Below are 24,217 nucleotides of genomic sequence, written 5' to 3'. Positions count from 1 at the left end.
ATCCACTCTTCTGGAAGTAAAGTTCCTTGTTCCTAAGTAAATGGCCCCATAGTTTTGAAGGGATATGTATTCCCTCCAACACAGCTTCTTTACATGTAAACACAAGGAAGTGTTAGCTCCAGCACTATTTTTAACCCAATTGACTGCATGATGTGTGATAAACTGTTTAAGAAGTTTCAGAATCCTGAAGGTCAGTTTTATTTACTTATCAGCCCTGAAAAGGAAACAAAGGGGATAGGAGTAGAAGGAAGAAAAAAAAAAAAAAAGACTGAAGCCAAAATGAATTCTATTTCAGGTGAATTTATTGATTTTTAAAGAATTTGCCAGCTCCACCATATTTACAAAGGTTTTCAAGAGGATCTAGAGCTATTACTGCTACTGAACCACATGTTAAAAATGTATAAAACAAACCAAATCAACCACATCCATTAGATTAACTGTAAAAACACCATTTACCTTATAGGACCTTGAGGCACACTCAAACATAGGGAAGAATGTTTCCCAACCACTGACCTCTAAAGCAAGATTGTCATTTCTCCCTCTCATGTAGCTATGTCTGAAGATCTTGTCTGACACCTTGGAACTTGGTGTCTGTTCTTCAATAGACATGGCTTATGCACCAGGATTTTAAATAAAAGTTACTCAGACTTGCAAGGCATTAAAATAACCCTAAAGAGCAGAATGAAATCCCCAGTTGGTTCCATTTGATACTTTTGTGAGGTGTTATTGCTGCCAGATGTGCACATAAAATCCTGTCATCACTTTGGAGCCACAATCCAAGCAAACTAAGCCAAACTTCCCAGAGCACTGTCACTGTTCACATCTCAAGAAGCACTGTAGGAACAGCACCTCCTGCAAACATCACACTGGTGTTCTCTTCTTCCTGTCCATGAGTCAAAGGAGGACTTCAGTCACTTTCACCCATTCAGCTGCAATTAATGTTCCCTGAATTCCCTCATCTACCTTTCCGTTCCTCTCTCCACCCACAGAAGAGATGATGGGTTCTAAGAGGAGGAGAGAGCCTGTCTCCCAGTTCAGCTGGGTTCATTTCCAAGGATATTGCAGCTGCATGTCACATTCTGAAGAAGTTCTACATTACAATCCCACACCTGGATGCACACAGTTCCCACTGGCGACAGGTGGCTCTGCTAGTCTTGTTTACAAGACTACAGTAACATTTACTTGATATTAAGCTTCACACATTATTTAATGTCTGGGGAAGAATTTACTCACTCCAGTGCCAGTGACCCTTCTCAGGGTTTTCAGGTGAACATTTGCTGATCAGCAATCTAACACTAACTTGTAAACTATCAACTAAGATTCAGAGTTACTCTAAGCACAGAAACTAAAACCCCAGAAACTAAGTCAGTATCAAATCAAGTATCAGAGAAGCTGCTATTAGCATTTCAGAGGATAAAAACCAAAACAACCAAAAAACTCTGAAATATGTCTCTTGTACAAAGAAAGAGGAAACCTACCAGCTTTATGTTTAACTGAGAAATATGTAACTTTGTTCCTACTGCAAGGGCTACAAAAACAAAACCAAAGATAAGCCCAAGCACCATTCATGCATGCGAAACTACCTTCTAGCAAGAAGTCTTTTATGGAATATGTGCTACTCTAATGTGAGCTGGCATCAGACTTGCAAAGTCTTGCTCCACACGTCAGCAAGACTGTCAGAGGCACACCACACTGTCACACTGCTCTCTTCAAAGGAAAAAAAAAATCTTCTCACAAAAGCAAGCTACAGAGCTGCTCACTGCAAAGCAGCAGCTCCTCTAGGATTTTAAAATTTTATACTCATATCAAGGAAATTCCCATCAAAATTGAGATTTGTAGCTAGGCCATGCTGAGAACATATTCAGTTCAAGCAGCACACACACAAGTGTCACCCAGGTTGATATCCAAGGTCAGAATCAGATGCTCATGTGTTGAGACAGTGGGTCAGATATAAACTTTCTAGCAGTTTCATATTTGCAGGTAAGAATAAGAGCAAATCCTCAAAAGTGGAATTACCCTGGTGTCCGTGTACATAAAGAGAACACCAGGCTGCCACACCTGCTACACTGCATCCAAGCACAGGGTGAACTTGTCAAGTCCAGTGCCAAACAGCAGCAAGGCCACACTCAGCAGGAACCAAGCTATGACTGCGAGGAGAGTTTACAGGAGAACTCTTTCAGGCATGGCAGAATATCTTTCCTTACCAGCAGGATGGCTGAACGAGCTGCACCCAGCAACACTTCTGATGCATGCATCTCTCCCAGCCCTTCAGAGAATTTGATACAGATAATGCCACAGTTATGTTACAGTGGAACACATTTATCAAGATACCTTTGCAACTCAGGAAAGCTTAGAGGGGTATTTTGTATGTCATTTTTGCTGAGGTGAGCAGGGATTATTTATCAACTTGACTAAGGGGTGATGAAACCTCTAGTACACATTACCAAAGTGTTTCAGAAGTATTCAGGTCCCTCACTAGGAGCTACACGATAACTTAAACATTGAGCAGAAAAGCTTTGTGCTTCTTTTGTGGACTAAAGTCTGATTTAAATCCTATTACTGCAAGCCAGCAAAATGCAGTGACACTAGGCTTTGCAAAGATGGTGGAGGAAAAGGGATTCCATCTCGATTCCTTAAAAACCCAACACAGTGTAAAAAAGATAACTATGATAACTTCAGTAGTCAGAACACCTCTACAAAATTCTCTGGACCATGAACTGGCCACAGAAGACTCAAAATAACACAGACAGAGAGTTGACCGGCTGAAGGTGTTCTAAAAGACTGAAGGAAATCCACTGAGAACAAATTGACACAGCTACTGTGGCACAGAAAAATCATAGTTGGTAACACTGTTATCTGGTTCCATTTTATCAGTGACAGTTTTAGTGCCTATTACATCCTGGATTTAAGTTAGTCCAGTAAGCTGGTGCTTTTCTCCTTAACAGATTACAACTGATTGTTAGTAGACACCAATAACACATCCCTTTATTTCTCTACTGGGCCATCCTCAGTGGTGGATCTGGGGCAGACTGCCCTGCAAGTTTCCATTACCTGAATCATCTCTTCCTTTTCCAGTTTTGAAAACCTCAAGCTGCAATCTAAATTCCAGTTTTTGAAAAGGCAGAGGATTAAACTACCAACCTGTGACTCAACAAGTATCCCTTCCAATTATTTAGTGCTTGAAATTGAGACATTCACACAGTGCAACCTAGCAGTCATACACACATCATCACTTACTACCACACTGAACACAGTTAGACACTGGGATTTAACTTCTCAGCAGATTTTACTTTCCCTTGATCTTCCACTTTTTTGATGGCAGCTTGGATAGCTTCTTGATCACCCAGAAACTGGTGAGGGCCCAGAGGGTGCAAATTCTCATCAAGTTCAAGAAGTATGGGCACACCAGTGGGGAGGGTGACATTGATGATATCCTCATCAGAGATGCCTGCCAAAGAAAAACAAAACAGAGTTACACCTTCAGCTTCCTCATTGCCTACTACCTTTTTTCTGAGGTTACCTAGTCTTAAAACAGTCAAAGATATGTTCCAGCCTCCATCAACATCACCAGCCACTCAAGGGTCAACTCCCAGCTAGGCCACAGCTTGGCAAGTCCTTTAGGAACAGCTGAAGGAGAGAATTCCCATCAAGGTGAAGACAGTTCCTTCACTTTTTCAGCCTACACGTGTGAAATAAACAGGAAGAGATTGCCCTGGAGACTACACTGTTCCTTTAAAACAGGACATGTAGTACAATAGGTTCCTCTCCGTAATTTCCCAACTCACACATCACAAAAGATGGGAGCCCACACGTGCTACTCCAACATGAAACAACCTCTGCTACACAGCCAGTACTCTTTAAAGAGGCAGGACAACAAGGTTAGTTTTTCTCTTAATTTTTTTGGGCAACTCTTATCACACCAACTGTCACAAAAATGAGTATTTAATTCTACTTGTGTGAGACTCACTCTTTGCACATGTCTGATTTCTCACAAGCAAGTTTACAGCAGGGTCCACAGTACTGTTCTCAGACTTCCTACATACAAGATATTCATTACCATTTTCAAATGAAGGGAGGAAAAAGGAGGCAGAAAGTCAACTTGTACAGCTTGGAGCATTCTTCTTTTTTTCATTTAACTAAAGGAATGTGTACCTGGAAACAATATTAATGTTATGCAGATGTGTAATTAAAATATTCTGGGCTCTCATCTCAATGAAATTGCTGCTTATTTTCACATCGAACGCACATCCAAAGCTTCCAAGTGAATTTCAAAACCAAACATGCTACTAAAGTTTCCACACAAAGTCCAAATAAATGCATTAAAAGCAGTGACTGCAAAGACATTATCCCTAAAAAAAAAAAAAAAAAAAAAAAAAAAAAAATCAGGCTAAAGAAAGCCAGTGTCAATGGGAATGTCAAGATTTCCTTCCCCCCACACCCCACTTTTTAGAAGTACTGAGGTCCCAGCAGCAGCCTGCTATTATGAAGCAGGGCAACTTTGAGTAATTCACTCAGAAAATGCACACAACCAAGCTTCTGAAGTGATGACACCATATGAACTAGACCAAGGTGCACCAAGCAAACATCCTCCTGGAGCAGCTGACAAAACAGATGGTCCTCAGAACACATGGGTGTAAATTTACCAGAGATTTTCACATTACATAGAAAAGCAGAGCTATCACATTAACAGGAAAACGCACACGAGTCAAGCAACTCGGCAACAGTGGGGTGACAACAGGCCAGAAAAAACAGAACTGTTCATGAGGTGAGGATGGTATGTCCCTGCCCAGAGACTATACCAGCACCCAATTTTTGCAGTGACCTATTCTTGCTTCATGCTCAGCACTTGGGTGGGTCCTAAGTTTCAGAAGGGCATGGAGCACCAGAAACAAGCCTTGGCAAAGAACTTACACCTTGTTACATATTGAGCATCAGTCCATTGAAACAAGGCACACTCAGAGAGCTGAAGCAATTCTTGCATACAAGGGACAAATAACTCACTGGTGTACGCCACAGAATCAGACCTACAGGGAAAAAAAACTCAAAGAATACCTAAAATTTAAAAATGGCACAGAAATGTATGGGAAAAATACTGCATCCGTTCACTAGGCACAAGTACTGTTCTCAAGGACTTTGTTTGCAAAACAGGCAGCCAAGCTGCCTGAGCTCTTATTTCAAGGATTCTTAAGAATTAGATTTTAACAACACCCACATCACCGTGGATATTCCCAGAGAATCCCTGTCTAGGAAGAGTTCTGACCACCTCCTAAGTTTGGTCTCCCAGACTAAGCCATTCATATACATACAGAGCAGATGAAGTCATGCAGGAGAGTTTAGGCAAACCACATAATGCGGTCAGGAGACGTGATATTTGAAAGTTTCCTCTGGAGATGGATTAAACAAAACTAGCTGTAGCTACATGGATTCGGAAATGCATTTTACTGTTTTTACAGAACACAAAGCAACCACAATGTCAACTAGTATTGATTTACAAAGCAAAATAGTGCAGTCTAGGATAAACACACAGCAGCAAGCATGATGGTTTTCTCCTCAGGAGTTTTCCTCATACAGAACTGCTGCCCCACAGCCAGAAGTCCGGAAATGCAAGCTGAAGTCAGATGAAAATCCTAAAGAAACAACAGTGTCCTGTTGCTGTATATAGCATTTCTGTTCTCCAGGAAGCAAGAAGCTGAGCAGGCTGGTCACACAAGCTCTTCGGTTGCAGGAGAGCTCACCACAGAACACTCTCCAGCCAGCAGGCCAGGAGGACAGCAAAGGGATCACACCCTGGAGCAGCAATGGCTGCAGTGTGAGCTAACTGCTATGCAGTTACTCCATGTGCTGTAACTAGAACTAGCTGACCTTTTCCTGAGCTCCATCCGAGCTGGCCTGAGTCACAACCCAGCCTAGGGCACAGGGAAGAAGGGTGAAATCAGGGCAAGATCTCAACTGCTGAATCCAAGGTGCAATGGTAAATAAGATCACTGAAGAAACAACATGCTTCCCTCCAGTTTAACACCAAAGCCTGGGTCTCAGCACTGCTGAAATACCTTGCTGCTGGAAGCAGCTTTTACCCAAGAGGGTTTAAAACCCAGATCTTACTTACTTACAGTTGTGAGAATCCACAGGCATTAGTGAAGTACTCAGGATGACTTCCTGAGGAGCCCAGATAAAATGTTGACCAGGCAACTGCACTCCTCAAGTGGCCATCTCCCATGCTCTGTCCTGAGAACACTGTTCCTCACCTGCACAGCAGGAAGCAGTAAGGTACAGGAACGCTGCAGTAACTTGGTATAGCAGTTATTATAAAAGAGACCTTTCAAAATCACATTTAAAATTCCTCCCCAGCTCATTTATCCACTGTTTAACCAAACTGCGTAACCAAACACACAAATTGGAAATATCTCCAGGCAAGCTTAAGAATTCACCTTCATGTGGTAGCCCATGGAGTGTTTTGAAATCTTTGGACCTTACAAAGCCCTACAGAGACAAACCCCACTGATTTTGAGCACCTACAGCCCTTTCAGGGAGGCTAGTTCAGCTTCCCCTTCCCTCTCACCTCTTACCAAGTTACTCCCTCCTATTCTTATGGTTAGAGGAACCCCAAACCTACAAGAGCTATTGAGAATAACAACAGCCCTGCTCTCTGCATGTCAACTGCACTTGAGGCCAGATGATTCATCCAATAAAAGATCATCCACAAGATCAGATGCATAAACTCAGCCTCAAAAGCTTGTTTAATACTGGTGCTTTGTAATTGAGTTCTAAATCAGGTCATAGCATCCCATATGCTTAAGGGAAATACTAAAGCTTTAGCCTAGTAAGGTAAATATTTAGATCAACTTTCTGCCCTCCCTGAAGGCTGACAGAAGATCTAACTTCAACAGGGCAGAAGAGGGAAACAAGTACAGTGTTATAATCTGGTTTCTGATCTGGACAGAATATTACCTTGCTGTGTAAATTTTAAGGTAAGAAAGATGGGTGGTCTACAATCACGGTTGCAGTATATCATTTACATTTGTTTCACTCGTGTCTGCCAAAACTTTCTGTCTGTATTAGGTTTGCACAGCCAGGCTTTAGTAGTAGGGGGCTACCAAAAAAGAACTATGGTGGGTTGGCCTTGGCTGGACACCAAGTGCCCCCCAAGCTGCTCTGTCACTCCCCCACCTCAGCACAATGGGTTGGGAGAAAAGAAGCAAAAATAACTTGTGAGTCAAGATAAAGGCAGTTTACTAAAGCACAAGTAGAGGCCAAGCAGAGAATCAAAGGAAAACAAAGGATTTATTTTCTACTTCCCACCAGCAGGCAATCTAATCACTTGCCACTAATCAGGGCTTCAGTGTGCAGAGCTATTGCTTCCATGTCATCATAAATGCCCTTCCCCCCTTTCTCTTAGCTTTTACTGCTGAGCAGACTTCATCCCTTTGGTCAGTTTGGGTCAGCTCTCCTGGCTACATCCCCTCCCAAGAGCTTGCCCAACCCCAACCCATCTGGGGTCAATGTTGGAGAGACATTCCTGATGCTGTGGGAGCACTGCTTAGCAGTGGCCAAAACACAGGCCAAGGTAATTTGCAATAAGGCCCAGCAAGATCACAAGAAATAAGCAGCAGAAGCACTGAGCAAAGACTGGGGGAAATTACAGGGAGAGCCAGACCATCTCATTTCAAGACAACTGAGTTGTTAGATCTCGAGTTGTTTCCTGCAACTGCACTCACAACACCACACTCACATAAGCAGTATTTCCTTAAGAAGGCTAGGCAGCAAAATCAGTGAAATAATCTTATTAAGAAGCCCTCAACACACAATCCACACCAGGTGTCACAATGTGCAGCTCCAGCATGTAAACTATGGAATACTTTTGGAAATTCTAGAATCAGGCATTCCACAAACCCCTGTCTTGAGGTACTTGACACCAGTGCCCAAGGTTAAATAGCTGGGAAGAAAGAGAAGTTGAGACAGACCACCAATCCTTCATCTGGTAAATCAGTCCATTGGACTTGGTCTCCAACCAGCACTTCAACAGAAATGGGGCAAGGTGATCACAAATATTACACTAATATCTTCATGAAGGGACACTGTCAAGAGGGTTCAATACAAAGCACTGGTTGTTAGATAAAGAGAAAACTATCCTCCCCCAAAGAACTGAGAAAAAAACATCTGCAAATAGATCCAGGATACTCATTTAGCATGACAGATTCTACAGATATTTCATACACTTTAATGAGGTCCACTTTGTGCAATGAGAAAACAAGAATAAAATCCTAACCCACAACCAAAGCCTTTTGAGCATGATACTGTTGCTCCAATGATTGCATGCAAGTAGAAAGCAGAACTACATTTCCAACTCTTTACTAATTACTCAGAACAAGGAAAACACAGATTCAGAGAATTGCAGTACTGTTTCAAGAAAATACCTCCTTGAAATAGTAACTTCAAGGGATAGTCCATCGTATTTTAGGAAAAAAAATCAAATTATCACTAAAACAATTAGAACTGTTTCATCAGATCCAACTGAATGAAAACATTTATATTTCCTGCCATTTAAAGTTTGATCTACGTCTTCCAAGATCAAGTTAACACCATGACTAAGACATCCAAGCAGCCATAAAAGATTGCTGCTTGAGGTATTTGGAACCCAGTTTTCAAAATGCCAAGGAAAAAAAAAAAAAAAAAAAAAAAGGGTTCCAGCTAAGCTGGAGGGGCTTAAAAAACTCCATTCAAGTGCTGGACACACTAAGCTTATAAAAAAGAAAAATCCACAAAAACACAGCCCATCTCACAGTGGGTGTTTTAAATACAGGAGACTGGCAAAGTTTAAGCACTGTTGAATCAGGCCCAACTCTAGCAGGGTTCCAGAGCAACTCACAACATTCCAACAGAGAAAGGGAGAACCAGTCAGCAATGCAGACAAGGAACCCCTTAGATCCAGCTAGATTTAGACAGAGGGAAAAAAAAAAGCAAAAACAAAATAAAGGCAGATTGTAACACCAGGGTTCTCAAGGGTCTGTCCATGCTACCCTCCAAGCCACCTATTCAGAAATCCGTTCTCCACCACATAAAGGCTAGGGGAGCAAAGCAGGTACCTGCCAGTAGCTCCTGTGTGGGAGCTGGGGTAGCCCCCAAATGGTCCCTGGTCAACAGAACCAGATCCTCTGCCAAGGATTGCTCCCACTTCCCTGTGCAAGCATATGTTGGGAGGGTGAAGGCATACTGCAAGACAAAGGACAGCTTTACTACACCTAGAGTGTAGTGGGCAGTCCTGGAAGAGCTACACAGAGTTAGCAATTGTCCCAAAGAAAAGTTCTGCAGTACTGCTCCTCCCTGATCTCAGTGCAGCGAGAAATCCAGCCATGCTAACTCCAAAGCAACCCCCTCCCCAGCCCCTGAGGCTGCCAGCCCCTGTAGCAGGCCTGCACAGAAGGTGGCCCAGGATCTCTGCTGGAACCTACTTTCAGTTGTCACCATTTCATCCCCAAAGGGCTTGGCCAGCATGGTTTCATGGAGCTAAATCAGTTCTTGGGAGGCAGGGGAGTCACCACAGCTGCAGACCCCTCTTCCCCTTTTTTCTTTATCATTTCACACAGTGTGAATGACCACTCTGACCACATCACGGAACAGACTCAACCAGCCCTTCCTCCTTCATCCAGCCGTGATCTGTACCCCGGGATTCACAGCCTCTCTAGTGCCAGAATCCATTTGTACCTGCTCATTTCACAGGCTTCAGACTCCTGATATCTTGACTGTTCCAGTATGGCCAAATGCAAAAAGTAATCAGCAGGCATAGCCACAGAGCAGAGGACTTTATAACTAAAATAACCCACCCCGAGTGGACACAATCCAGTCTGTGCATATTTGTGACTACAACTATAGTAGGCTGCATTCACACATATATATAATCACTGAATTCTGCTCTACCCACAAAGAAATTAATATAGTTTAGGATGGCCTAGAAGCCAGGAGATGAAAGAGGAAGGAAGGGAAGAATCTATCAATGAAAAGGATGTTTTTTATTATAAAGTCCCAAATAAGTCATTTTCAAGACCAGTTCTGGGATTTTCAGCCCAGGTAAGACTTGCTGGAACAGGACCAGAGGAGGGCCACAAAAACAAACAGAGGGATGGAGCACATCTCCTGTGAGGAAAGACTAAGCTGGGGCTGCTCAGCTTGGGGAAGAGAAGGTTCTAGAGGGCCTCTAAGAAAGATGGAAACAGACTTTTTAGCAGGGCCTGTTGCGATAGAACAAGGGATAATGGTTTTAAACTAAAAGAAGATGCTTTCAGACTAGATATACAGAAGAAAATTTCTGTGATGAGGCTGGTATAACACTGGAACATGTTGCCCAAAGAGGCAGCAGATATCCCATTCCTGGAAACATTCAAGGCCAAGCTGAACAGGACTATTAACAACCTGATCTAGTTGAAAATGTCCCTGCTCATTGCACAGGGACTGGACTAGATGGCCTGTAAAAGCTATCTCCCAACACAAACCATTCTGTGGTAAAAAAACAAACTTATGCTAAGCCACCAACTTGGCTATTTATTGGGATGCATTTTCTATATTGGGATATAGTGCAATATTTGCACAAGCTCCAGCAAGTGCCCATTCTCTGCAGAACTCTGTCACTTAACTTTTAAGTGAAATTATCAGGTGACCCACTGAAGTAATAAGAACATCTTCCACATCCCAAGCCAAGCACTTTTATTCTGCTGTGTTACAGCAATGTTTTTTTTTAATTAAGAGATGATTATCACAAACCTGACAAAGCAGCTGAAAAAAAAACAAAAATAATGTGAGTCTGTAGAGTTTTTGTCTATCTAAACCAAACAGAAATTTTGTTTGAATACAGCAGTTTTAAATTAACGAGAAATAAAATGAAAGCATTTTGCCCTTTCCTTAACTACACCAACCTAACCAATTCTCTCCCCTTTCCACATCTCCCAGTTTGCTTCCTTGACCAACATTCTACTTCCTCCTTGGAGACCACAGACATTCTTACCTTGCCCAGGTAAGCAATGTACACTACAGAACAAAACATAAAGCTCCAAGCCACTGAGTAAGGAGGAAAGGAGAAGGCTAAAATGAAGGCCCTTACCTTCCACATGCTTCAGCAATGCCCTGCTGCTGTTGCCATGAGCAGAGATAAGAATCATTTTGCCACTTTTCAGTTCTGGCACTATCTTTTCATTCCAGTAGGGAAGGAGTCTATCAAGCACATCTTTGAGACTTTCAGCCTTTGGGAGATTCTCCTGAGAGACATCACTGCATTTGTAGCGGCGGTCATTGTAGATCTCTGCGTAGTAGGGGTGAGATTCAGAGATGGGAGGCGGGGTAACATCGTAGCTTCTCCTCCAGATTTTCACTTGCTCCTCGCCGTGATTCAGCGCCATCTCTGCTCTGTTGAGCCCGATCAGCGCTCCGTAGTGGCGCTCATTCAGCCTCCAGGAGCTCTGAATGGGGACCCACTCCTGGCCCATCTCCTCCAGGATCAGCCAGGCAGTCTGGATGGAGCGGCTCAGCACGGAGGTGAAGACGAGGTCGAACTCGAAGCCCAGCGCTTTGAGGTGTTTGCCACAGTTCTGAGCTTCCTGTATCCCATCGCTGCTCAGCTTCTGGTCCACCCAGCTGCAGAAGCGATTCTCCTTGGTCCAGGCTCCTTCCCCATGTCTTAGGAGAACGAGCCTGTATTTTGCCATTCTGGTTGCAGCTTAGCACAGAGGGCAGTAGATCTGGCATCTAATAGCAATACATCTGGACAAGGACATGAGATAGACACATCAAACATCCCACAGATAATGCAATACAAGTAGCAATATGGTAGTGTGAAGTAAACAACTATCAGAATCAAAACAATCAAAGAAACGAGTGTCTGCTGAGTATTACAATTGGGAGTGGGAGGAATTCCAAACCAAGAGATCTCATGTGAGAAGGAAAGTGCCATCCTTCACCCAGCTTGTTGCAACTAGCCCACTAAAACAATTGATTAGGAGCAGATTTGCACAAGCTGTTACAGCCTACAGTTTCCCTCAAGTGATTAAACAGAGCCTCACTCAGTATCACAGGATCTCAGAGCAGCAGATCTCCCTCACTGGGCAACTCTGAGGTGCCACATGTAGCTGGAGCCCACCAGGGCTATCCAGATCCTCACTGCTCAGAGGGAATGCAGGCACAGACAGCAGCTGTGGCCCTCAGCCAGAGGAACTGGAGAGTGGGAACACAGAACTGCAACTGGCAAGATACAAAACCTTATCGGCTTTTCTCAATGGAGATGTCAACACAGTCACACTCTGCATAATTTCTTCATAGCCCCATCCTGTTGTGCTAATTATGCCAGTCTATGCTTGAGTTTTTCCTTAGGCCACCTCCTTCATTATTCCTCCACACTCAAGTGTGACAACACAGATACTCTGGGATGCAGTGTACAACTAGCGAGTCCTCATTTCACCAGCTGTATCCCATCCTCTTCCTGACTTTCAAGTCTATTTTTCCTCTCCTGTCTGTGAATTACAATGCCAGATTCTTAGGCACTAGGATTAATGTTTTTACTTTTGGAATGGGCACAAAAAGCCTATTTGCTGTCCTCATTAAGTCAGACAGCTACACATTCATAAGGTCAAACAGTACCTTTCTATTTTTTCTTTCAAACAACATCTCCTCTGGATTGTCTTCAATGGCAGATACATTTTGACCACATATCCAAGAGTCTGCCAAGGGGGTCAAAGATCTGCTACAAGACAGTGGGATGCCTGAAAGCCCCATCTAACACAGGACTGCAACTCTGAAAACCCCAACCTGATCCCTCTGACCTGAGACACAGGCTAGATGGCAATGGACAGAGCAGGGGAAAAAATATAAATACAACTCTGCACTGGGGAGGACTCCACTCCTATACCTCAGATGAATATTAAGTGCTCTCAAAACCATGGACAGTGGGAGACTGAGCTCTGATTTCTGTACACCCAACCTTAGGCTAGATTTCTATTACACGCTTAAGGAGCTCCCCTCAAATATCAGTTGGAGCTGCTTCAGTCACACTCCAAGCATCTCAAATTCAGGCCCTCTGTGACCCTGAATTAGGTCAGATGGCAGGATGGCATAGGCCATGCATTCTGGGGTTTGGGAAACACTCAGCACAATACCAGCATTCATTTTTCCAGGCTTTCAAAAAAAAGTGTCTAGAAAAGTTGAATTCATTAACAGACTTGGGAATCTGATCTTGCTTGTAAGAGCAGTTTAATTCTCCTCTAATGTCATGCTAAGACAGAGTCTACATCACACAAGGAGACTCTGCAAAACCCCTCCAGTGCTGATTTTTGCCTAATGGCACAGCGCAGGATTAAAAAGCCTTTGAGGACTGAGATTTTTACAGACTATCAGGAGGTATTGTTTGACACCCAATAGACAGCTGAAAAATACAAAAGAAAGTCTTATTTCATACAAAGGCAGGCTGAGATTTGTGTATGGCAAGAAACATCTCAGACAAAATCCCCTGCATGGTCCACTTTTTCCACTCCCAATAATCAGCTGCAATTTAAGCAAAGAAATCAGCTATTTCTAGGATTCAGGTGTCATGTCACATCAGATCCAACACTAAACTGCACCCTGTAAGATCCCAGGTTTATAACAAAAGCAAGCACTTGATAGCATTTCCACCTAAAGCAACTGATCCTCACTCAACGTACCACAGATAATATTTTAAAATTGCAATGTGTTCACAGCATGAACTACTATACATAAAATAGCTCCACAGAAAGCTCTATCTCTGCAAATACTTCATTATTCAGATTAATTTATTCTGTTATCCACAGGAACGGATTACATAATCTACAAAACCAAATTAAGACCCAACAGTAGGGGTAATGCACCTCTTTGCCAAAGTTAAATTGGCATTTTATCCAAAAGCAATAAAAAATTAGTTAATATAAGTTAAAATTTAGTTAATATAAGAGATACAAAAAGACCAAATAGTATCTGGGTGTCATAAATTCCAGTTCACTTATATGAAACAATAGGCAGAAGCACAATTCTCAAACAAATTTAAAAACAACTAGCAAGTCACAGCATTGCTTTAATATCAGTCCACTTCTGGAAGCATTTAAACTAGAAAGCCTTAGAGCAACACATGGAAATAATCCTACTCACCTTTCCTACAGCAAAGGAAAAACCTACACAAATCCCAGCACAGGCTCAAGATCTGCTTTATACTGAGGCCAGCACACACCCTTGGCTGGTTACCTGCAGGGAAAGAATAAACACGGAGTGCTCGAAAGAGCCCACAAGTGCAGATGGTTATGCCAGCCACCATTTGCTCTCAAAGCTGTTAAAAAAACTGAGCACACACCGCTTGTATGGGTTGGGAAAGTCACCAAATACCTTCTCCCAAAAAGATACCAACGCACAGCTCCTGCATTTACAACAAGGGAAAGTTTCTGGTCTCCCACATGCCCCAGGACATCATTTGCTCCCTAAGATTTGTTTAGACTGCAATTACCATAGCTCTAGCATGCACAAATCTACCAAAAGCTCTGGGAAACCACGGAGGATACAGAGAGCAGACCTGGATCCAGCACAGAGGCACTGGAAGAGGTTGTCCAGAGAAACCGTGGGTGCCCCATTGCTAGAGGTGTTGGAAGCCAGGCTGGTTGGAGACTTAAGCAACGTGGTCTAGTGGAAGGTGCCGCTGCCCAAGGCATGGCGGGTGGAACCAGATGGCCTTTAAAGTCCCTTCCAACCCAAACCATTCTGTAGTTCGCTCTATCAGCGAGCAGAAACCCAGAGCGCCAGCTCAGCTCAGGAGAGCAGCGCACGGCGCTCAGGAAAACATCTTACACCGGCCAATCTCCTGGCCAAGCACAGCTTTAAGGTCTAACACCAGACGCGGCCACTTCCAGGGCTCCTGCTCCAGCCAGGACGAGCTCCCCTGCCCATCCCTTTTATCAGGCGTCCCTGTGCGGAGCACCTGCGTGTCCCAGCCCTCCCCGAGCACGGAGGCTCGGCCACAAGTAAGGCACCACCTCCCGGACACGGCAAACACCCGCGGCCGCAGGCGCGGGGCGGCGACCCGCGCACAAACACGAACACGGCTCGCAGACACGGCCGCGGGCACACACGCGGTGCCTCGCAGCCCGGGGAACGACAGCGCCATCCCTCCCCGGGGCGCCGGAACAGCCCCGCCGAGGAAAGCCCCCAGAGCCGCTCCACCTCCTCCCCGAGGCCGCTCCCCGCGCCCGACCCCGTGCTCTCCCGGGAATTACCGGGCTGAAGCCGCGTCGCCACACGGGAGCTGCCGCTGGGCCGGGCCGGGGGGGCGGACCGCGCGTCTTATTGCGGCCGCGGCGCCTCCGCGCCCGCCACAGAGCCGCGCGCTGATTGGCCAGCCAGGCGGATGGGCAGCGGCCTCAGCCAATGGGCTTGGGGCGTGGCGGGGAGGCGGGCCCCGGGCGCGCCCGGCCCGGCGCTGCCGCCACCCGGGGGGCTCGGGATGCCGCGGCCGTGCCGCCCCTGCTCCCTGCCGCGGAGTAGCGTGTTAAATACAGTTTTAGGTTACAACATAATGTTGAAACAGAAACTCTACGATGTGAGATTCTTTTTTACTAGCTCAAGAAAGAGATGAGATAATCAAGAAACTCTTCACACAGAGATGGCAGTGACTTGGGGCCCATAAAGAGTTACTGCCTCCTTATCAGAAAAGACAAACATTCTTCCACCTTCTCTCCGTTTTATGGAACCACCAGGATTAGGGGGAAGAAGCTGACAAAAACCAGAAATGTTCTGAATTTTCAAGGCATTTATACATCATGTATGATATATAAATATGCAATAAGCTATTGCTTTTAAGGCTATTCCTTTGTTCAGAAGGGATGCTTTTCATAACTTAGTGTCCAAGAGCATCCAGACGTCCATAATTCTTTGCTTTTTATTGTCTTGTAATTGTCCTAACTCTAAATTTTATTACTCTAATTTTGTATTACTATTTTTATAACCATTTTATTATTATTAAACTTTAAAATTTTTAAAAACCAAGTGATTGGCATTTTTCACAGGTTCAAATTCTAATTACTCATACTGAAATCAGTGGCTAAAAAAAAAAACAAACCAAAAAACAATGTGAGTCTTAAGGATCATGCTAGCTCCCTCATTCCCACAGGCTGTAATCCCAAGCTGAAGTAATTAAAAGCAAGTTGATGGAGCAACTCTGGTTCAAAACAAGAGGGAAGTGGTGTGGCAAGATGGTGTACTTTAGTGCTTCTACTGCCATAGGTCTGGTTTTATTTCTAAAAAGAAGCAGAGCACATCTTTCATACCCCATCAGTCACATTTTCTTCTCTAAATGCTTACCCCTGGACAGCCACAAGGTAAAGCTTAGAGGACTACAAACTGGATGTACACCAAATGTGCTCTGTCATCCTCCCCTGTGGGGGATAAAGGCAATCTTCCCTTTTTTAATAAGTTAAAAAGATAGTGCATGAAAACAAAAGGGGGTGGGGGGAATTCAGGTTCTGATAGGAAACAACTTACATGAATCACAAATTTAAGGAAATTTGGGGCAGAGGTATTATAATAATGTCTCTAGTGTGCTGTGGGGAGAAATGGTGTCTAATTTTATATTTATAGGGATATCCAGATCCTAAGATGTCAGTGGGAAAGAAGGCTAATCCAGATGAAACCTGCTTTGCTAGGCTCACAGCACTGTGTGGTAAGAGTGGCCAGACTGCTAGTGAGCAGCATCTGCATCTCTTTGGTGGCTACTGCACTAGTTTCTTATTCATTTGGGAAGCTCCAGAAAGCATTCTGCATCTCAGGGAGGATACTTTCAATGTCTTTCCTGATAGAGCTATTCCTGACCTCACCACAGAACCACAATAAAATCTGCTGCTTCTGCAGAGTATTTCTACTGGACATGCATTTTTCTTAACAGCTATACATAAAATCCTTTTCACCTCATCCACCAACTTTAATATTAACAACTACCTTTCATTTCTGTCAGGTTTGTCTAAGCCAGAACTTAAGAGTATAAACCCAGTCCAGCCTATGTAATCAAAGCAATACTCAAGTTCACAGCGTAGAAGAGTTTGATTTGCCACCCATCAGCTGAAGCTGGTGAAGAGAAATGCTCCCATATCCTATTGCAGGACCACACACCTGCAGTAACCATGCCTTCAGGCAAACTGGTCGGTTAACTTTGTAAGGAAAAGAAGCAAAGGTCCTAGAGATGGAAGGAAAAACATATTTTCTTGAATATCAGCACTGTAAGAATACAATTAGAGGAAAGAAACATTCTATGCCACTATGGAGTCACAAGTGAGTAGACAGTAACCCATGCCACAATCCAGAACCTCTGTGGCCATTAAATACAGATTTTTGTCTCCTTTAGTCTTTAGGCAAGACCATTGGCAGCCTAACGACTTTGATTCACATTTCAAAATATCCAAGGACAGAAGAGTCAAAGCCACATCCCTGTGCGTGACTTCTTGCAGACAGCTACGCTCACTTGGCAGCTATTATCTCTCAGACCAGCTGGGTTGTGTTTTTCAGGGTCTCTGCTCTGGAGCCCTTCCAGGCTGTTGCATTTAACTGGAATGTCTGTGGCAGAATTAGTCCAGGAAACTCCTTTCCTCAATGTGTAAACTTCTGCCAGGGCACCAGTGCAACTGCACCGCTCAGAATAACGGCCTGGAGCTGAGCAAGGCAGAAGCAGAAGAAAACAGAACTGGAAAGAAGAAAGGCTGATTAATGATTGATTAAAACTGTGGCAGACAGGAGCGTTCTTCACTGATTATGCCTGTGGTACTCTCTCACAGAATAGTTACTTTGTTCAAAGCCAGATCCAGTGTTTGCCACGGAGCATTGCAGACATACCCATTTTAATTTCCAAAACACCCTAAACAAAGCTCTTTGTTTAAAACTATTTGATACATGATCTGTCTTCATTAATAATTTCATGCTCAAAATAAAGTTCTGTAATCAAGTCCTTGCATTCTTTAATAACCCTGAAACCCCCTCTCTAGAAGTTCTCTTGTGTGTTTTCCTACTGCATGAATTTGTCTCCTTTTCTAGACCCTCCCTACTCCTTTCCAGCCCATTCTCTCTGCCACCCAGATGGGTGCCCAGAAAATCCTCCCTCACCTTTTTCTGGGGTACCAGGCCCATTCATTTTCAACACTTGATATTTTTTCCTCTACAGAAGATCTAGATACTGTCTTTCCTCTGTCTGCTATCCATGCTATTGTCTCACATTCCTAGTCTATTGATGATGGCCCATTTCCACCCACAGACAAATTTGTACAGAGAAAGCTCTGGGAGTATAACACACTACAAAGAGAAAAACATCCTTACTGCCTCCTGAGGATTCAGAATTACAACACTGTAAAATGACCCTGCCTAATGCATCTCTCCATACATCTCTACACACCAGACCTCAGACTGTAACACAAAGAAAATAAACCTTTTTCCATCAGAGCTCAAGGAGCAGGAGCAGGCAAGGACGTGCCAGGCTCCTTTCTCTCTGTTGGAGCCACTCACCACATCTTGCAGTACTCACACATGTGCTTCTCAGCATTTCCTTGGCTTGAGCACACCTGTGCGTGGGGAATTTTTCATCACACACCTACCCCTATTTGTCAACATGTCACACCACCACATCTTAAACCAAGCCTAAGATTACCTCAAACTTGGGGGTGCACCTGACAGAGCAGCAAGGCACAACTTGCACACCAGGTAGGCACCCAATTACAATTTAAGCTCCTTAGCAAAGGCCCTTTTTCACCTTCTGCTTTACTAGTTTAGGCACTGTTTGACACCTCTTTAATGTTAATACAATGCTTCTTTAGTGTTTTAACACAGTGGGGCTTTCATCCTGTTTGGTTATGGAGGTAATACATGACTTCAGTAATTCCCTTTATATCAAAATCAGAAGCATAAGTCCATGTGAAGAGAAAATAAAGTACTCTACCTTTTTTTTCTTCTCTCTATCTGCATTACTTGGAGGGAAAACCTGTTTAAAAAAATAAAAAAATATGAGTTTGTAAGCACTTAAACTAACCCTGCATTTGTCACCAGAGTCAGAGCTTTAGTCTTTAAGTAAGTGCAGAAGTTCTTCTGAATCATTAATACCAAATAAATGATCAAGAAGGAGGAAGAAAATACATAAAAGCCCTCATTATATGCAAAACAGATGGAGGGAAGCTGCTTTGGGAGGCATCGTGCTCTAAATCTAAAGTGGGAACTGAATTTTTTAGGTATCCCAATAGCTAGGTACTGGTAATGTTATTCTGAAGTAAAAAAGGAGACTTCTGTCTGTTGTTCTGAAATATTGACTCAAAAAAAAAAATTATTTCTGCATATCCCAAGCTGAGAACATATGCATATGGAAAAATCTTATGCTCTCTATGCCCTTAAAATCATTACATTGTCATCTTCAAATAAACACCTCAGCACAGCAGGTGCCTAGGACACACAGAGAAGTGCATGGAATACAATGTTCTGAAGAAATCCTCATGGATACAGTTATAAACTTCAAAAATACCTCTAAAAAAAGTTTTACAAGGTCTCAATGGCTGGGAAAATAAAATAATAAAATTCTTTCTCACAATGAATTTTCCTATTTCTGGAGCCAGAGACAAAATCTGAAGATTTACAAGGTTCACTTTTAAACTTTGTGGGTTGGGAGTGGTTTACATTTCAGATTTTGGGTTGGAGCATTTCACTGGTTTTTAGTCACAATATTGTACAAATTAACTTCTTGTAGCAGCATCAAAAGCAAAGAAAATCCTGTGATTAATCTGCTTTTTTCCCCCCATGATAAACAAAGTGCACCAGACACCAGACGTCAGTAAGGAACTGTCTGGGAAGAGATAATTTTAAAGTGCTTTGAAAAAAAGAAAGCAGCAGGGTGGTGTCTAGTCATGATAAGTTATTTTGAAAACAGACTGGATAGTGCTGATACTAGAGCATGATGACAGCACATAACAATCTGGGCAAATACAACCAAAAGAGTAAATTGGGAACTTCAGTGTCATTGCAGAGAATGGTGAGAACAACAAACACACAACACATACTCAAGTTCATGTATATTAATGTCTTGCTATGAAAAATGAATGGTTCACCTCAAAAAAAAAAAAAAAAAAAAAAGCTGCTTTAAAGTCTTTTACTTCCATATTACAATGAACCCTGGGTTAACTAAGACCTTGTTGATGTGTGTGTGGAGTTATCTCTGTCTGTATTTATGATGTTTTGTTTTCTCACAAACACTCTACAAATCACAAAGACCTTTCCGGTGCTTCTTATGTTTCTGTCCATGGTATGTGGCTCTCTTGCATCACAGCAGTTTACAAAACAAGACTGGCTGAAGTTCAGTTTGGTTTTGAATGGAGCACAAAAATGAGCTTCCTACAAAAAAAAATCTGTCCTATGTGTCATGGTTAGATAATATCAAGAGAAGGACTGAGTCACACTGTTCTACTTTTACTGTAACTCCTCAGAATTCACTGGGGCTGCTCCTGACCGTAAAAAGCAACAAAATCAGGCATCTCTTTTACAGGATTTTTTCCCAGGAAACTTTAGGAGTTAGGTTGCTAAATAAATAGCTGTGTATCACAAGTTAATTCATGCTTCCTCCCCTTCCACCCTGCCTTATTTCTTTAACAAAAAAGGAGCATGAGTGGAAAGTCAGAAAGGACTAATAAATCATGCATGATGGGGAGTCAGAATATCCAACTTCCAAGACTTTTTCAATTCGAATTTTCATCTGTTTTACTTACATAGAAAACCATTCACTTAAATAATTTTGTGGCTGGCTTCCACTCTTTTTCTGTTCAGAATTAGTCTATTCCTCTATATTGTGAGTAGATCTACCTATCCATGGAAAGGCCAGGAAAAAATATTTTGCCTGTAATTCAGTATCTCCTTTTTATCTTACAAAGAAAGACTTCTCTGCTTCAGCACTATACAACATTCAACATTTTGCAATGGGTCAAGTACTTATTTAAACATTCAGTATTGCTGTCCTTATTCTTTGTACAAGTCTGCACCTGTAATGCATCAAACAAGGGACTGAGGCAACTGAGCCAAGATCAATACAAGGGATGTGTGAGGGAAAAAATGGGCACTACAGTCCTGCCCTGCTTAAGAAGAAATGTGCAGAAGCAGGTAACATCTGGCAACAACCTGTGTTCTTTGTGGGGAAGGGTATAATGTCTCTAGAAAGACACCACAAAATGAGGCCCATGCTGTTGGACCAAGGCTTCTTGCCCTTCTCAAGATGCAGAAACTGTGGAGATGAAGAAGCCACTTTATCTGCTCTTACGGTTGCATGTAGTTGGGGGGGGGAGAGGGGGGGCATCTGGGAGCACACACAGGCCAAACCAATTTTCCTGGCTTCTGCAGCAGCCCACACATGGCCACCTCTCTTCCCAGCCCCTGGGGCTCCACACAAGTCCTGGTTGCAGGACAAGTAGAGTCCCCAGCCAAGACAATTGCTGGAAGCCTCGTGCTAGAACAGTGTTCAGCCATGGCCTCCTCCCTGCACATCCTGAATTCCTTCTGGAAATGACAGATGCTGAGAGTGCAGGAGCCCATCTGCCCAACCTAGAGCAGACCTGAAGCACAGACTGCAGTAACTGTACAGCCATGGATTAGTGAAGGACAATGAGCCCAACTTCCTTGGCAAACACTGGACCTTCCACATCCCCATTAAACATTCAGATTGCCCACGGGTCCTGCCATGTGACTGGAGAAACACCACATGAGGTTCTGCTCTTGTATTTACAAAACCTGAGTAACTCAGTCAGCTAAAACAATCTGCCTTCCCTGTTGTTACGAGTTCAGGTTATAAAGCAATTTCTATTCAGCTCTAACTGTACAGATTCCACACTGGTATTTTTCATGCTGTTCCTAATCAAGATGAACTCATTGGTTTTACTGTGTGCTTCATTTTGTTTTGTTTTTCTTCAAACATGAGGAAAATATTTACAGCACTTTTCAAAACTTTTGTGTTTTTTTCAAAGGGAAAACATAGATCTTCCTCCACTCTTAGGACATTCAAAGCATCCCTTTCCTTGTCAAAACCAGACATGGCTTACTGCTGAAACTTGAAAGGAAGCATGAAAATATTTTTCCATGAGAACAAGAGCATCCACTTGGCAAGAAAAACTGTTCTCTAAAGTGATGAGCTTTGGAAAACTACAGTCTGCATACAGGAGAAGGAAAATCCCATTCCTGTGATAACCATGCCTATCAACAGAACTGGACAGGAATGTACTACTGGAATGGGCAAATTTTCCATTTATAGATGAGATGGGTTTAGATGCTGGCCATGATGTCCTTCCTATTAAATTGAAGTTGCCTATCCCCTCATTACAAAGCCCATTCTCCCACAGAGACAACTGAGAAGGTTTGGTCTGTGTTGATGCTTTGGTACCTGCTCTTTTTACAGGGCTTGACCTAGAGAAAATCAAGCAAAGTATTTGCCAGTCCCATATTAATCCACCTCTCCAGTCTGTGATCAGAAGGTTTCTTTTTACAAGTTAAAGAAAAGACACAAAAGACACTGACATGTTTCTGCTTCCACAGCAACCAGTCCTGGCCTGTGTAAGGAAGCTGCAGTATAATTAAACCATTAAAAAAAAACTGATGCCATTAAATTAATGTGAAGTCTTTAGGAGGATGGATGTTATTTTGCTGGAGTAGTTTCTACTGTTTTAACTGAAGTGGTAAGGAAGGGATTTAACCTAAATCAATACACAACATACTTCAACTGATATGTGTCCAAAAAAGGCATTTGCATCAGCATAATGAAACAGTGCAAGATTTTCATGTAGACAAGACTCAGAAGAAAATGTAAGTATATTATTCTTTGGAATATCATGAACATGCCTTGTTTTGCCCTTGTCTGCTGTCAGCACCTCCTCCACTGCCTCCAGGGGTCTGCTCCCCACTGCCTGACAATTTTATTAACTATATCTTCCTGTCCTGTTTACCCTCAGGTACCCACTTGTTGGCAAGTTACACTTCTCTTTATCACCAAACCACCACCCCATTTGATGTAGTTCTCAAGAACTGTAGCTTCCTGCAGTTCTGCTAAGTTAAAAGATTCCTCTTGGGGTAGTTTCAACTTGATGTTCCCCAGATTTTCCCCTCTCCTCTATTTGTAACAGTAATAGTTACTCCAGCTCCAGAACACAATTGGCTAGGTTTTTCCTCAGAGAACCCAAAATATGTTTGTTTCAGGCTTCTGGTGTGCCCAGTGGAAACATCAGACTGTGACTACTCCTTCCGGGAAGCCCATCTTGCTCTAGAGGGTGACATACAGTGAGTGAGACAAAGTATAAAAAAGGCCATTTTGAACAGCTACTTTCTCAGCTTTGCATGATACCCAGCACCTCTTGAGCTCGCTGGTTTACACTACAGACTGGGGAATGTCCTTGGGAAAAAAGAAAAGGTCAATCTTTTCTTACTGTTCTTGCTTTGTCCCCTGGAGGCCCGCACGGCCAGGCCAACACTGGGATGCAGATGCCGAGGTATTTTCTCTCCCTGTTTTGCTGAGCCACCACCGCTGCTGCACTGTGAGCTGTAGGGGGAACACAGGGGATCTCTGGGGATGAGGCACTGGGAAACAGTGCTGAAATCACAACATCCAGTCACTCTGAGCACACCAGGGACAACATACAGGATAGGTTAGACAAAGTTTGGTGCTACACTGGCAGAACAAAGAGCTGGCACTGTTGGCAGACATTTTAACAAATGGCTTGTTTCCATGCTGTTGAATCCATGGCAAACTTCCCAATGGAAGCAGCCTCTGGCTGCAAATGTGCAGTTAACAACCCAGGTCTGTTACAGCACACTCTGCTTCCCACCAGCTGCACATGGCTCACAATCCCCACAGGGAGCTGCAGTCAAAAACAAGCTGGAGCTATTGAGCACAGGAGAGTGTTTCCAGGTGTAGTAAATCCAACCATACTATATTTTAGATAGTCCTCCTGCTTCTCCTCAGACATAAATGTTGAAGGTAAGTGCCTTGTTAACAGGAGGGAGAAAACAGGCTTGATTTCCCCTCCACGTGCATAACAACACTCAAAAGTGCAAGTTTTGAAGCATCTTTAGCATCTTTGAGACAGAGTGGTGAGTTGAAGCAGGAGACTGTCTCATACATTTCAGTGCAAAAGAAAGCAGGGAAATGGAAATTCTTTTTTGTGCCTTTAAGTTGAGGATCAGACAATTCAGA

General features: G+C 43.2%; 1 protein-coding gene across 7 annotated transcripts in view; it reads right to left on the bottom strand.

Annotated features, from left to right (window-relative positions):
- Nucleotides 1–284: 284 nt before the first annotated feature.
- Nucleotides 285–24,217, bottom strand: part of BPGM (bisphosphoglycerate mutase) — a 31,277-nt gene continuing 7,344 nt past the window's right edge. The window contains exons 2-6 of one of the 7 annotated variants that reach the window (XM_085570048.1): nucleotides 23,451–23,563; nucleotides 18,950–18,991; nucleotides 14,140–14,232; nucleotides 11,093–11,748; nucleotides 285–3,448 (exon numbers count right to left, since the gene is read on the bottom strand). In XM_085570048.1, coding sequence (XP_085426174.1) covers nucleotides 3,255–3,448; nucleotides 11,093–11,693 — 795 coding nt within the window. In that variant the 5' untranslated portion in view covers nucleotides 11,694–11,748; nucleotides 14,140–14,232; nucleotides 18,950–18,991; nucleotides 23,451–23,563 and the 3' untranslated portion in view covers nucleotides 285–3,254. Of the gene's footprint in view, nucleotides 3,449–11,092; nucleotides 11,749–14,139; nucleotides 14,233–15,251; nucleotides 15,358–18,949; nucleotides 18,992–23,450; nucleotides 23,564–24,217 lie in introns of those variants that run through there. The other 6 variants (XM_085570050.1, XM_077783312.2, XM_021551937.4 and 3 more) reach the window with 6 other exon arrangements.

Source organism: Lonchura striata, chromosome 1A (genome assembly GCF_050655825.1).
Source record: "Lonchura striata isolate lonStrDom1 chromosome 1A, ASM5065582v1, whole genome shotgun sequence".
Lineage (NCBI taxonomy): Eukaryota > Metazoa > Chordata > Aves > Passeriformes > Estrildidae > Lonchura > Lonchura striata.
This window is presented reverse-complemented; position numbering and strand designations above follow the sequence as displayed.